This window comes from Panthera pardus, unplaced genomic scaffold, assembly GCF_024362965.1.
Source record: "Panthera pardus isolate Hobbes unplaced genomic scaffold, ASM2436296v1 HiC_scaffold_25, whole genome shotgun sequence".
Classification (NCBI taxonomy): Eukaryota; Metazoa; Chordata; class Mammalia; order Carnivora; family Felidae; genus Panthera; species Panthera pardus.
In genome coordinates, this window is record NW_026526821.1 from 73,147,581 (window position 1) to 73,163,696 (window position 16,116).

Genomic DNA, 16,116 nt, shown 5'->3' on the forward strand with positions numbered 1-16,116 from the left:
CTCTCTCAAAATAAATAAATAAGCATTTAAAAATAAAAAAATAAAATAACATTAAAATGAAAAAAAGTATATGAGCATTCTTCAACAAATAAATTTTGGAGAGACAGTGCACACAAACAAGGGACAGTCAATAAGACTTATAAAACAAATCAATCCATTTTATTGTTTTTTTAATGTTTATTTTTGAGAGAGAGAGAGAGAGAGAGAGAGAGAGAGAGAGAGAGAGAGCACGCGCACGCACGCATGAGCAGGGGAGGGGCAGAGAGAGACACACACAGAATCTGAAGGAGACTCCAGGCTCTGAGCTGTCAGCACATGGGGCTTGAACTCATGAGCCATGAAATCATGACCTGAGCCAAAGTCAGAAGCCTAATCGACTGAGCCACCTAGGCGCCTGAAATCAAACCATTTTAATATGCAGACCTTCTTCAGATTCTGATTTTTTTAAGTTTATTTATTTATTTTGAGGGACAGAGAGAGCAAGCAAGGCAGAGAGAGAGTATCCCAAGCAGGCTCCCTGCTGCCAGTGAAGAGCCCAATGTGAAGTTTGAACCCATGAAACCATGAACCCATGAGAGATTATGCATGACCTGAGCTGAAATCAAGAGTCAGAGGCTTAAGCAGCTGAGCCACCCAGGTGCCCTTGGATTCTGATTTCTTAAAACACCGTGATAAAAACAAACAAACAAACAAACAAAAAGACCATTTATGACATATAAACACTAGCTGGATATTTGAGGACATTAATTTTTGTTAAATATGTTGGGGAAACATTTGATTATTTAGTGTTGCGGTTATGTTTTGCAAAGTAGTTACAGTTTGCAAAATACATAATGAAATATTTATGAGGGTGTGGGATTGGTAGGATTGACCATGGGTCGATGGCTACTGGGGCTCAGTGACAGCTAATCAAGTTTCTTTCATTATTCTGTCTCTATGTTTGGAATTTTCCATACGAGAAGTATAATTTTTAAAATCCCTTCAAAAAAGAGATATGGCAATGTAAGCACACTAAAATTCTATATACTGAAGCAATTTTAACCAGTTTCATCCACAACTCTTATAGCAATTAAAATATGTATATTTGATTCTATCAATGCTAACTATAGCTCATGCTGAACATGTTTCACTAACAAAATTTTAGTAAGGTCAAAAGAAAGCTTGGTGGGATAAGAATGAGTAAATGAGAAAGTATGTTGGTAAAAGGTAGTTTTTCAGTCCTTGTTCAAGTGATATCTTAAAGCCCAAATCCTTATAGCATATCTCTATTATGTAGTGTAGAACGGCCTATAAAACATTACATAATGAAATATATGATGTCCTAAGTTCTGATTTTCATAATTCACCTTATATAAGCAAAAGTACCTAAGTTTTCATCAAATTGTTTTGTATAAAAATTAAAATACCAGAATATCAGAACTTGATAGAATAGTAAACCTTTCTATAATTTAAAAATGATGATTAGTTGAGACTGAGAAGTTTAATTTTTTTATTTTAATCTTTATTCCTTAGAGAGAAAGAGGCAGAGCATGAGTTGGGGAGGGGCAGAGAGTGAGGGAGACAGACTCCGAAGCAGGCTCCAGGCTCCGCGTTGTCAGCGCAGAGCCCAACGCGGGGCTCAAACTCACAAACTGTGAGATCATGACCTGAGCCGAAGCCAGAGGCTCAACCGAGTGAGCCACCCAGGTGCCGCGAGACTGAGAAGTTTTAAAGGCATGGTTTAAGCATGTTTAACAACTTTCTTAGAACAAAGAAAAAGAAAATTTTTCAAAAGGAAATTCCCTTCTTTTCTGAGATCAAAGACACCAGTAACTTAAAAAAATGTTTTTAATGCTTTAGGTTGCTTTACCTAGCACTGTCAAAACACTAATATAAGTAAATTTAATAATGGCACCTTCCAACTACTCAAGTTTACAAGTCAATCTGTAAAACTGAAGAAAAAATATGCAGACTGACCTAGAACTCAATTAAGGTTTTTTCTCTTTTCACAAAAGCTGTTGACAAGTAAGTAAGTTTATGACTATCCCTACAGTACAATCACAAGGCTCCTCCAGTTTTAAGACAGCAGAAAATTCTTTACAACTAGGAACTTGTGTTTTTCCCTTAATCTGCTACCTATGCCTCTCTTAAGTACAACCTCTACTCATCTTTTTGTCCCCATATTTAGCCCTAAGCATTGCTTAAAAAAAAAAAAAAAAAAAAAGGAAAAGGAAAAGGAAAAGGGGTATGCTAATTTTTTAACTAATGTTGAACTTCAAGGGAATACTAACATAACCAAACAACCGCTAAATTTGTTTGAATAACAAAACTTTATAAGCCTTCTTCACCTATGGTAACAATTCCATCAATGGGAAGAACAAACTATTAAAGAAATCATGTTTTTCCTTAAAACTAGAGGACCACTTAAGGCCCTCTCTAAATTTAAGAATTTAGAGACTGCTAAAACAATAGTCCAATATTTAGTAGCCATAGCTCTATACTACGAGAGTATAGAAAATGTTTCTCCCCTTCTCAAAACAAGTTTTTTGTTTTTGTTTTTGTTTTTAGAAATAAAAAAGCAAGATTTCTTTCTTTACCTGTCTATCTATAATTAACTGAAAAGAGGGGTCCAAATATCTATATAACCCAGTATATCAAGTGTCTTATACTAAGCAGGCTAGAGTATTTAATAATTACTTTTTAAAGCCTGTATTTCACATAATTACAAACTAATTTTTAAAAATACAGGTTAAAAAAAATACAGGTTAATAAAAACCGTGTTTGTAGAAAAATACCTAATACTGGTCCAAAAAAATATCAATTTTCCCCTAAATTAATGATTAAATGTAATGTAGCCCCACTGTAATTTCAACAGAGGAGAGGGAATTAAATAAACAAATTTTAAAGATCAGGTAAAAAGCAGATGACCAGAAAAAGTCATTCTGGAAAAGCCCTATCAGCTATCATTTCATTGGAAAGTTATAGCAATTAAAACAGTCTGATACCTATACATGAAAAGACAAAGAAATGGAAAAGAGGACATATTTCACCGATAATACAAGTATATGACAAAAGTGGCATATCTAAATAGTAAAGATGGATGATTCAACAAATGGTGTTGGGACAAATGAGATATCATATTGAAAAATAAAATTATATCACTACTTCACTTTCTACAACAAAATAAGCTACAGATAATGAAAGGATCAAATATTAAAATGAAATCATAAAAATCATGGAAGTACTAAGAAAAAACATGGGAGAAATTTTTACAATCTTAGAGAAGGCCTTTCTAAGAATTACATTAAACTCAATGACTCGTATGATTCAAAGGCATAAAAGAAAACGATACTTAAATGTGATTACTTAAAATTTCTGCAAAAAATATACTGAAGGTCAAAATACAAACAACAAATCATGAAAAAAAGTTTTCAGGACACAACAAAATGCTAATTTCCTTACAATACATCAAGTGTTCCTACATCTGTAAGAACAAAAACCCAAAAGAATAAGCAAAAGCTGTGATCAGAAAAAAAGTTACTGGCACCTATGCCAAAAAATACTCTGAAATGTAAATTAAAAAAAAGAAAATTTGCTAAACCATTCACTAGATTACCAATACACTGTGTTTATAAAGGCATAAGGAAAAAGGTACTTTAAACACATTATTGGTGGAATAGAGGTTGCAGTAACTTTGCAATACAATTCAGCATTACTTATCAACATTTTAAATGCACATACCCTTTGAACCAGTAATTCTACTTGCATGAATTTATCCCACAATATATATATAACAGCATGTATTCCCAAAGAAATATATATAAGTAAGTGCATAGCAACATTATCTGTAACAAAGTTGAGAAACAACCTAATTAACTATCCATAAGAGACTGATTGAATAAAATATGGAACATCCATATACCTTGTATATGTAAATAAATGCTTTCATTCATATGATTTTTATTGAGAATGTATTGTACTTCTAGGACTATACATCCATAATATCAGTTTACATCCATAATATCAGATCCATTCAACAAATCTCTGAGTGCCAACACCACATCTAATGCACTGTGATCAACAGTAAAGATATGTCACATAGTCTTTTTCCTCAAGAGAAAAATGTTCAGGGGCACCTGGGTGGCTCAGTCAGTTAAGTATCCGACTTTGGCTGAAGTCATGATCTCACAGTTCCGGAGTTCAAGCCCCGTATCTGGCTCTCTGCAGTCAGCACAGAGCCTGCTTGGAATCCTGTCTCCTTTTCCCTATGACCCTCCCGTGCTCACTCTCTCTCAATCTCTCTCTCAAAACTAAACAAACATTAAAAAAAAATATTTTAAAAAAAGTTATATAGCCCCTTTCCTCAAGGAGCATATAGTCTGGCAAAGAATAGAAATAAGTAAACATACTATTACCATATACAGTATGATACATATATAGAATGTTATTAGAATACTTAAAAATAATCACCATTTAGAGGTGTCTGGGTGACTCAGTTAGGCCTTGGACTCTTGATTCAGCTCAGGTCATCATCTCACAGTTGGTAAGACTGAGCCCCACACAGGACTCTGCACTGACAGCACAGAGCCTTCTTGGGATTCTCTCTCCCTCTAGCTCTGCCTCTCCTCGGCTCACATGCACAAGGGTGCACTCTTCTCTCTCTCAAAATAAATAAATAAACTTTCGATCTACTTCCAAAAAAATAATAATAATCACCATTCCAAAAAACAAAAAACCAACCACTTAAATGTAAAATTATTAACTCCTCCTTTAGAGTTTAAAAGAATGATGAAGCCATCAGTGTGAGAAGACCTCAGCATCAGTAAAGCTGCGTCCCACCATTTTGCATGCCTATGTCCTATACTAGCTAACCACAAAAGTCACATTTACCCATATAAACACTGATGAATTATGGTCTGCCCTTACAGTTCTCATTACTGGTGCTGCCACACCCAGAGGGACCTTCTAGGGTCTATATTTAGAAAAGGAACAAAAAGTATCAAAGAATATAGTATAAGAGTGATGTGTCTACAACACTGACTTCTACTTAATCAGAAGTTTCAGTAAAGGATCAAGAAATATCATCCACTTGGTACCTTTTCCTGGCTAGCAAAGTACCTTTAAAATGTGCCATTTAATTTGGGGCCTTGTATCAGCAGTGTTTCAAATAAACTGCTTTTAGGGAGATTATGAAATAACTACATATAAAACAGAGCCAATTATTAGACAATAGATAATATACTTGCTCCTTTTTAGAAATATTTCATATAAGATAGCAAATCTTCTAAGTTTAGAGGGATATAGTGCTAAAATATCATGTTTTTAAATACTACTACTCATACTGAGGTTATTTATCAAAGGCACAAAATATATTTATTCATCATTTCATTTTAAAATGGTTTGAGGGAGTCTGCCAGGTACTAAACACCATTTGACATTTGACGTGGAGCTTCCTATGAGCCAACCTAAAACGTAACTTAACTTATCCATAAGGAGCATACCACCGTTACCAACTTTTATTCCTAGTCCAAAATTAGAAACGGCTTAACAAGAGTTAACTATTCCGAATCTGCAAATTCATCAGTTCTTTACCTTGATTGCAATTTCAAAGTAAGATGGGGAATGGATAGGGCATGAGAGTTCCTTCTTTAGAGGCACCTGCTTCCTAGAAATGCATATCACTGTTCAATTAGCCTTTGTATTAAGAACTAGTACTTAAGATTTAAACTATACATCACTCAAAATCTTTTAGCATTTCTACTATGTGCTCCTATGCCAATACACATGATCATATAATAAATGACTTCATAAAAGACTAGTAATTTTTAGTCCCAAGCCATAAACTATACTTACGAGCAATATTCAATTCTATACAAATGTCCATTGCAATTAACAAATTTGGACAGTCTCTGAAATTGATTTAGTAAGCCCAACACTTTCTTTGTATTTACATCCCCTGCCTCCAAGCTCTATCAATTCTTCTTTCATAAAACCTTTTTTTAACCTAACTATAAAAATTGAGATTTGCAGCCAAAAAAAATCCTACTTCTTAGAGTTTCTTATATTCTTCCCTTCTATTCCATTTTCACTGACTGAAGGTAGTAGTAAACTAGTTCAGGCTCTACTCACCTCTTTCAAAACACCTGCAAAAGCATTCTAAATAGTTCTGTTTTTCTTTCCAACCTAACTTGAGTACTGTCGTTAATTCATTTTTCTAACACTGCTTTAACAATGGCATGCCTCAGTTCAATAATCTCCAATGGCCTCACAATGCGTAAAGCAATAATTCAGGACAAAAGAGAAAAATAATGAAAGAACTTTTACATTTTGGAAACAATAACAAAAACATTTTTTGTTTCATAATATAAATTACCAAAGCCAAGAGCAACTGTGGATGGCAGAGCATGGATAAAAACAGGATAATAAAACCCTAATACCTTAATTCAGTTATTCAATACCCCTCAGAATCCAGATCTACCGCGAGTTTTCAATCTTAATTAACACTGGTTTAGAACATGCCCAAAGGCCAGTGCAATGTCATTGTTAATGATGTTTACATTTCTCTCAATGCAATTTTTATGCAGCATTTCCCTGGAGTACCTTCAAAGCCCATTAACCAAGCACCTTTTCAACTTGAAGCCAAATGTTTCTCCATGGAAAATGGTCAAGTGAGAGGCTTCCATCTCATTTCATTACTGTACAATGGGGATGTTCCAAGAACAGTAAACACAAAATTCAAAATTATTCAAAAATAATGTAAACAATGTTAAATGCACAAGTGTCAGGAGTCTGCCTAACTTAGTAAATATAACCCTCTTCCCATAGGGCTGGTCTGTTTTGAACCATGCTCTGCACATCTCTCACCTTGTCTTTACTCACATCAGTCCTCTTGGTTCCTCTAAATCTTCAAACTGTATTTTTGTTTCAAATCACAATATAATTATTAAAGAGTATATTTCTAAAATAATTAAAAAAAAAAAAAACTTTTTACAATGGCCTATTAGAGACCCCAAATGAGCTAAGTGTAGCCCACCTCCCCACCCTCACGTTACACCACTCTGTCTCCAGCTTTTTTCATTAGTCTTACTAGACTTTCAAACACCCAAAGCTAATTCCTGCCTCAAGGCTTTTGCCTCCTTGAGGGTTGCTTGGAAATTTTTATCTGCAGCTTAAAATCTCACCTCCTCAGAAAGGCTTTCTCAGTGCCACACTACTTAAAAGGCACTCCCCCCCACCACACCTCAGTAATTTTCCATGCCATCATCCAATTTATTTTCCTCGTAACACTTACCACTATTCTGAGTTTCTTATTTATGTGCTTATTATCTATACTCCCTGCATAGGGAGCATATGTGTCTTGTTTATTGCTATACCCTCATAGCCCAGAACAGAACCTGTCTCAGTTGAATGAATGAATAAACTGTTAAGAACCTAAGACTCACTAAAATGGTTTAACTATCCATGACTATAATCGTGATGTTCAGCGGTTCACTAAGGCAACTAAAGTTTCTAAATAAGTATCATAAATACAGAATTAGGGAACCATATAAAGGTAAGAGTCCCTGAGTAGGCAATATTCTTTCTCCTTTGTCTTCCAAACTTTGTATTCCAAAAGTCAAAATTCCGAGAATGCTGTCACCTCCTGAATCCCGAATGTTCAAAGATCAGAACCCTTCTCCTGTTTCCATATTGGAATACAAGATGACAAATTGGTATGCTTTCGTTAATCCTTAAACTGCCCATTTGCAAATTTACTACTTTATATTATTCTACCTCACTTTAGTTCTCTTAAATGTGTTTTTGACTCAGGAAAAGAAAAAAATCGTGTTACTCCTCATCTTCTAATATCTTCAGTGTAATGATTATTGTTTTGATTAATGCTTTGGGGTGTGTCATCAAAATGTTATTCAGAAACATCACAAATGGCTTATTTTACTGCTGTGGAGAAACGAACTGAAAAATATATGTATTTTCTGTGATCTCAGATTGATTCTCTTCTTCTAGAAAACGAACTATTTCTAAAATCCAATAAAGCTATGAAGATTTCTCAGCAGGCAGTTAAACTACCTGATTCTTGCCCTTTTATGCATTAAGAAAGATCCTACTGCTGGTGGGACACTTTGTCCCCAAAGTAACAAGCTACATGTTAATAAACTAGTAACTTGTCTAATAAGATTTAACATCTCTAACAAACTTGATTTTTTTTCTCTTCCAAAATAAAAAATTTCCCAAAATGAAAAGGGTAATAAAACAATGTTCCTTTAAAAAAAAAATACAATCAGGTACTAAAGTGAATGAAAATATTTGGAAACTATTTATAAACTATGCAGATTTGTCTCTGTCGACCTAAAACATAGAACTTCTAAGAAATAGTATTTCTAACCACTACAAGAAAACATCTGTCTCAAAACATTGTATTAAAGGCTCCTGACAAATCTGCCACAAATTCAATTGGCCTATTCGCGGCAAAAAATCCACAGGTTTCCTCTTCTTTAAGAACGTCAACCATTTTGCCTTTTTCCTCTACGATTCATTATAATGCATCAAGAGCCTAAACCACAGCAACAGCAATCCGTCTCATTCTGCAGCTAAGACCCTGGCAGAACTGCTCCCCTCGGGCCACAAATGCCCAGATCCCACTTCCCAGGCTCGGTTTAGCTAGGGAGTCGCCACATCACAACCCGGATAAACTGGGCGGTGCCAGGACTTTGCCAGAACTCTGGCCTTCCCAATTCTCCACGCGCCACACCACTGGAGGCGCTCTCCCGTCACTGCGGTTGGGTCAGTGTGGATGTTTTCCACTGGGCCAGCTCCCCACCAGCGCCAAGAATCGAGAGGGAGGGGGATGAGGTGCTAGGGGGCCACCCAAGCCAGGGAGGTGAGGAGGGGGCCCAGGGCTCAACGCTGGCAAACAGACTAGCAGCGAAACTGCGCCTTTTCCCTAGGAATGACCCAGCCTGGGAGACAAAAGATTAAGGGCGCCAAGGCCTTTCCATCCTCACCCGGGAACTTAGCCAGCCCAACGCTCAACCCTAGTTCCTCGATACAAACCCAGCTCCTATTAGGGGTGGATGCCTAACTTCCGGGACGCAGAGGGATAGGGACTATAGGGAAGAAGCCGGGAGCCGACGGGGTGCACGTGTTCCCCGATACCGAGACAGACAATAAAGAACAAGCCCGGGTTTCCTCGGCCGCCCCACCCTGCTCCTGGCGGCTCCCACCAGCGGGGGCGCCTTCGCCCCAAGGTCCACGGACAAAGCCCCTCGGGGCCGGAGAGGAGGGCTCCGCCCGAGGCATCTGGGGGTGCACACAAAAGACAGATGGCGCGAGGGACTGCGCGAGGAGTAAGGGCACGGCACTCACCCACTGAGCCTGAGGAGCCCCTGCGCTTGGGCGCGGCCGGGGTGGAGGGGGGCGCGGCGGGGGCCGGGGCGGGTGGGGTCCACACGGGCTCGGCCTGGGGGCTCACGCTGGCCGGGGGAGGAGGAGGAGGCCGGGCCGGAGGCTCATCGTCCTCGGGGAGCTTGGAGGGCGAGGCTGCGGCAGCGGAGGGCAGGGATGGCGCGGGCACCGAGGGCGACACAGGGCTCGGGTCCCAAGACGGCGGCCGCTCCGGGGCTGCGGGGGGCGCGGCCGGCAGTGGCCCCCGGGGCGCCGGAGGCACGAAGTCACTGCCGAAGTCCAGCAGGGGCGCGCCAGCGGCGGGGGCGGTGGGCACTGGGGCTGCCGACAGCCCAGCGGCGGGCTTCCTCTCCAGTACCTCCAGCTCTTCTAAGTCCTCGTCCTCGTCCTCCTCGTCTTCCTCCTCGTCTTCCTCCTCGTCCTCGGGCTCCCTCACGAACTGGTACTTGAACGGGGGCTGAGGCCGGGGTGGACTGTCCGACGAAGAGGAGACCAGAGGCGACTGGTCCATGTCTTCCATGGCTTGCGGGTCGGAGATGATGCTGCAGCTGCTGGCTCCACGGGACGCTTCTCTTCAGAGCCGCGGGCGGTTGTGGGGGTTGGGGAGGACTGAGAGGGGCAGGGCCGAACAAGCCCAGGGACCTGCAGTGGCGACAGCTCCCGGAACAATGAGACTGCTCCTCCTGCCTCCGCGCCCGTGATGCGCCACCCGCCCAGTCCCCAGTTGCCGCCACCGCCCAGACGAGCGAAGGAGACAGGCCAGCAGATTCTCCGCCCAGTTTGGCGTGACTTACCCTCCCTGGCGGGGAGAGGCAGGGTCTGGCGCGGGAGGGAGAGAGCCAATCGGCTACGGGATAGAGACGACGGGCAACCAGCTGGCCCAATGGAAAGAGAAAGAGAGAAAAGTGGGTGGGGCTTTTTGCACTTCCTCTCTCCTACCGGCTGGGGTGGTTTCGATGGGTGGGGCTTGGAGCTGGGAGACCCACCCTTCACCTTGGGTACTTGCGGGTTGGGCCGGGGTCTCTACTTGTCTTGGAGCTAGAGGTCTGCCTGCGGCCCTAGGGCTCCATAAGCGTGCGGTAGGGCTGGCGATCTGCCCTGAAGGGTCCGAGAGGTTCTTGGCTCCGCACCCCCGGAAGGGCGTTATCCTGGGGGACTGGGGGTGGTAACTTTCCTCCCAGGAAAGGAAAAACCCAGGGTTGAGAAATGTACTATGAAGTAGGCCCTAAAGATTTATGTATACAGTAAGAATTAAAAGATTTTGAAATAAAAAGATTACATTTTTTCAAACTTAAATTACCAGACCAACTCATCACTACTACCTGCAACCTCCTTAAAAGAAAAGAAATTTTTTTGACAGCTTTAATGTTGTTCTCTATTCAAACTGCAGGCCCTGGATGAAGTAGGCAAAACAGAGCTGGGCTTGGACAGTCTGGAGGACTAAAATCATTTCAAACTTGTCTCATCTCCTTCCAGGACGGTTTTGGGATCTGCCTGCTGCTGGACTCACATGGTAGAAAGATGAGTCACCCAAAGAGAGAGAGAGAGAAAGTGGAAACAAAACGATGCCTTGGAAGGCAAATTTGATTCACATTACATTTCAGTCACCTTAGGCTCATGAGTCAACATTTCAGATGACTCAGGCCTTCTGGGAGTCAGGAAGCCCAGTATTGGTTTGTTTGATATGCTGGAATGAGCATGATCCCCATTCTACTTTTTCCAAAATGGGAGAGGGAGTTTAAAGGAAAGTGGTCACAGAACATACAAGTATCAGCATGCAAAGGGGTTAGAGTCCCTTTTATGGTTCTGGTATATCTTACAGAAATATTCACTGCATTCCTACTGTGGAGGCCCTGGAGACAGGATGACCTGCTTGCAGATTGCTCACAGTCTAGGCCTGCCCTGTCCAATATCTTAGTCACTGGCCACTTGTGGCTAATGAGCACTTGAAGTATGACTACATGAAATGAGATGTGCCGTAAGTTTAAAATGCACAGATTTTGAGTATCAGTATAAAAAAAATTAAAACATCTCAATTTCTATATGGTTACATTTTGTAATTCATGCTGTTGATGTGTTGGAAGAAGTATATTAAATTGTTTTCACTTTTTTTTCTTACTTTTTAAATGTAGCTTCTAAAATGTTTTAAATATATGTATGATTACGTATTTCTTTTGGGCAGTGCTAGTCTAAATAATTAAGAAATTTTGATTGCCATGGGGAATCATTAGGGTTATTTAAGTAAATTCTTAGCTCAAACTAATTAATATTACTCCAGGCTTAATTTAGGTATTAAAAAGGAAAGGCAGTGGTTAGGGAAGAAGGAAGGAGAAATGAATAGGTGGAACACAGGAGATTTTTAGGGCAACAGAATTATTCTGTATGATACTGTAATGGTGGACACATGACATTATACTTTTGGCAAAACCCATCGACTGTCCATCACAAAGAGTGAACCCTAATGTAATGGAGGTTAGTTAATAATATATCAATACTGGTTCATCACTTGTACCATACCAAGATGTTAGTAATAGGGGATGGTTGGAGAGTGGGCATGGTACTCCCTGTACTTTCTGTTCAATTTTTCTGTAAATCTAAAATTGCTCTAAGAAACAAAATGTGTTAATTCTTTAAGAAGGGAAGGGTAGAACGAGATTTCCTGGGAACATTACCTGATCCGGTTAGCACCACGACATTCAGGACCTGGCATATCCATTCCACAAAGACCAACTGGTTTTATTTCTACAAAATGGCTGAGGTACTTTGAGTTTATTTGTTTTTTATTTTGTGTCATTTTTGAAGAGTAGGAAGAGAGAAACATTAGTGTAGAATTTGGGGGTGGAAAGTTTAATGCCAAACTAAAAATTTTAAACAAAACAGATACCTACAATGATTATTAAAAGTCATGTTTCAAGTATTCGTCCAAAATTATCAGAAATGTATATGATCTTCAACCGCATACACATACAAAAATATACTAGCAAAATTTTATGGTATGAACTTTTTCTGTTATGTAGCAACTTAGCTATCAGTAGTTCAGCCTTCACTGTACTGTTTTCCCCACTATAATTGTTCTGAAACTCCTTAATAGAAAAATTTTACAGTTTTCATATATTATTTGTAAGTTGCTTGCTTATATGATATCTCCACATTCATATATATGTGTGCCTGCTATTACTAAAATAGTCTCAAGGGAATGTCTTTAATTTATTAAAAGTGTCGTAAAAGGATAATTATGGAAAAGTGGTAGATTTACAACTTTTATAATAAATGGTAAATATTGAGGCAATAATATAAGCACTCTCCTCTGAAGAAGAAGAAAAATAACAATCTTATTGAGCTCAGGGACTTCTAAAATGTAAGTATTTGATGGATGAATTAAGAGTAAAGAGTTTACCCAGTGTTCGTAGAATGATCAACAAAGGATAAGGAAAGGAGACTGTTGCTGACATACCAGAATCAAAAGTAGAGTTAGTTACACATTAGGATAACTACATATAAATATCACTCTCGCTAACAAGAAAATTCTGATGGGCATTTGAAATGCTTAAAGGAAGAATGTAAATTCTTGATCATAATAATAGTTAGAAAAAGAATTATTCAATGAATTACTTTTGAAATTATCTTACCAGAAGTAGAAGATTAAAGTTTTCAGATACCACAAGTTAGTAACTGTTCTGTTAGAACACTACAAGAAATCCATTCATCCTGATGGAATTATAGAATCTCAGAGTTGGAAGGAATCTGGGAGATCAGTTTGACCAATTTCCTTACCATTACAAGAATTCCCTACAGAAGGTTTTTTCAAGTTGACCATCGGTGCTAGGTTAAAAACAGCCACAAACTCTTTGCAACAACTCCCATTCAGAGGTAAAGTCAGTTTCCCCACCCCTTCTGAGCTGGCCTTGTGACTTTCTTGACCAATAGAATGCTCTGGAAGTAAGTTCCAAGCCTAACTAGCAAAGGCACTGCAGCTTCTATTCTCACTGTCTTGGAACACTGAGGCTAAAGATGAGATACACATGGGGAAAGAGACCTAGCTGACTCTCTGGGAGCTGAGGTCCCAGAAATGTGAGATCATTTCAGATTCTGCAGCCAACCCACAGAATCATAAAAAGTAATAAATCATTGTTTTAAACTACTACCTTTTGGGATGGTTCATTACAGAACAAAAGCTAGTTTAAACATTATCTGTTTTGTGCTTTACTCATTCGTATATGAAATATTTATTGGGTATTTACTCTTCATCATGCACATGGAATACAGCACTGAACAACTCAGTACAAATGTGCCTGGACATTTTCAGGGAGACTCACCGCTTAAGGAAATATCCCGTCCTGTTTCTATTATATTATACCTTATTGCAGAAAGCTCAATTGATACCTAATCCATGTACACAGAACAGGTTATTTGTCCTTCTATCATGTATGCCCCATGAAAGAGTTAAAAGGCATAGGATAGCTATATTCTTGTCTACATATGTAGAGTGGGTTCAGCAACCACAGGAGAAAGATGAGAGGTTAATTCCTGACAAACTTATATCAAGAGCTGTGCACAACTTTTTTGTCTACTGGAAATGACTTGCCAATATTCAAGATCACCACTGAATTACATTCAACCTTTGTCTTTAAAAAACAAAACAAAACAAAACAAAACAAAACCTGAAACATCATGTTGGCAGTCCAAAGGGGAAAACTAAAAACTTGCTGTGTCATTGTCCCTACCATTTTTCATGAAATGCAGTTCATGGTTCTGGTTAACATCTTGACTTATACTAAGTTCATTCTATAATGAGAATAGAAATAGAAGTATTATAAGATCAACATCTTCAGCCATGCTAGTTAAGCGTTGAAAATTATTGGGACACCTGGGTGGCTCAGTTGGTTAAGCATCCAATTTCAACTGAGGTCAGAATCTCGCAGTTCGTGGGTTAGAGGCCTGTGTGGAGCTCTGTGCTGACAGCTCAGAACCTGGAGCCTGCTTCGGATTCTGTGTCTCCCTCCCTCTCTGCCCCTCCCCCATTCATGCTCTGTCTTTCTCACTCTTTCTCTCAAAAATAAATAAACATTAAAAAAGAAAGAAAGAAAGAAAATTACTGTTGGACCTAAAATCAAGTTTTTAAGTTCCAAGAAGAAATCACATAAAAGCCAAATGAAAGTCATAATTAAAATTGAACCTAGTCTTTCTCCTTTAACCTTCTTTGGTCCTCCACATTAATACTGCATTCCATTAGGCTAAATTCAATATGCACCATTTCTCTGGTGAAATTTATTGTGATCTAATATAAAAACTATTTTTGATTCAGAAGAAAATTAATTTTGATCTAGCAGCACAAATCCAAGCAGAGAAATTCTTAAACCATCTTAGACAAATAAAAATCTATCCTCATGAGAAAAAAGAACTACAGAAAAGAGTTCACAAAATGATCTGAGTTATAAATAACTCATTCCAGCATCTCACCTATTCTTCCTAATACCTAAAAACTGAAGTATAATTTCTGCTGTTTTATTTTCAGTGGAAATAGAAACCAGGTATTCACTATCTTTACAATAAACATGACTCATTTACTCAACTAAAATCTATTGAGCTTCTAGGTTCTGGTGATAAAGGGTAAATAAAACACACTTCTTACCATCAAGGAACATATAATCTAGTTTACAGAAAAATATATAGGTATGTATACACATATATGTGTAAACATATTCATACATATGTGTATATATGTATGTGAATATATAGAATATACATATATCAATATAATTCATACTCTAAGTATATATGTATATTATATACTTACATAATTAATACAATATAATTCATGCTATATATATGTGTATATTAGAGAAAGAGTGAAACAGACATATTCCAGCAGAGTTTGGGAAGGCTTCATAAAAGGTGCTACTCTTTTAAGGTAAAGAAAGAAGGGAAGGCATCTAATGAAGGAAAAATAGCACCTATAGAGGAAGAGGAGTTAAACTCCAATATAGATTCAAGGCATAGAGAGACATCAGGTATGGTTAGAGAGGTAGAAAATGACTGAAGATAAAACCAAATAAAGAAATCAAATACAGACTATGAAGGGTCTCAAATGCCATGCTAAAAAGTGAAGCTATTATTCTCTACGTAAAGAGTTACTAAAAGTCTTTAAGCAAAATGGGGACACCTGGGTGGCTGATTGGATTAAGCATCCAACTCTTCATCTAGGTTCAGGTCATGATCTCACAGTTCCTGGGATCAAGCCCCTCACTAGGCTCTGCTCTAACAGTGCAGAGCCTGCTTGGGATTTTCTCTCTCTTCCTCTCTCTCTCTCTGCCCCTTCCCCATGCTCTCTGTCTCTCTCTGTCTCTCTTACTCTCAAAATAAATAAATAAACTTAAAAAAAAAAAAAGGCTTTAAGTAAAATGGTGAGATGACCTGATTGCTAATTTACAAAAATAGTAGTGATAGTGTTATAAACATAGATGAGTATGGATGCTAGAATAAGGAAATAACATTTAGGATGCAATTATATAATATTACAGGTAATCTTTGCCCAGTAACTTGATTATAGCTACTATAGTTTAAGTGAAACATAATTACTGCTTAGAGTTTGGGCAAAAAATTGATGAAAGCCTGAACCAATAGTTCAGGAAATAGGAGAATATAAAATTGAAAAACACTGAAGAAGCTGAATTCATAGAATTTGGTGACTAATAGGATGGAGGGGCTGATGGAAAAGAAGAAGAGCTGAAATAA

At 38.6% G+C, this 16,116-nt stretch overlaps 1 protein-coding gene across 3 annotated transcripts in view; it reads right to left on the minus strand.

The window, feature by feature from the left end:
* Nucleotides 1-10,141, minus strand: part of RTN4 (reticulon 4) — a 72,581-nt gene extending 62,440 nt beyond the window's left edge. The window contains exon 1 of one of the 3 annotated variants that reach the window (XM_019422826.2): nt 9,343-10,141. In XM_019422826.2, the coding sequence (XP_019278371.2) occupies nt 9,343-9,901 (559 nt within the window). In that variant the 5' untranslated portion in view covers nt 9,902-10,141. The remainder of the gene's footprint in view (nt 1-9,342) is intronic. The other 2 variants (XM_053890699.1, XM_053890700.1) reach the window with 2 other exon arrangements.
* Nucleotides 10,142-16,116: the final 5,975 nt, after the last annotated feature.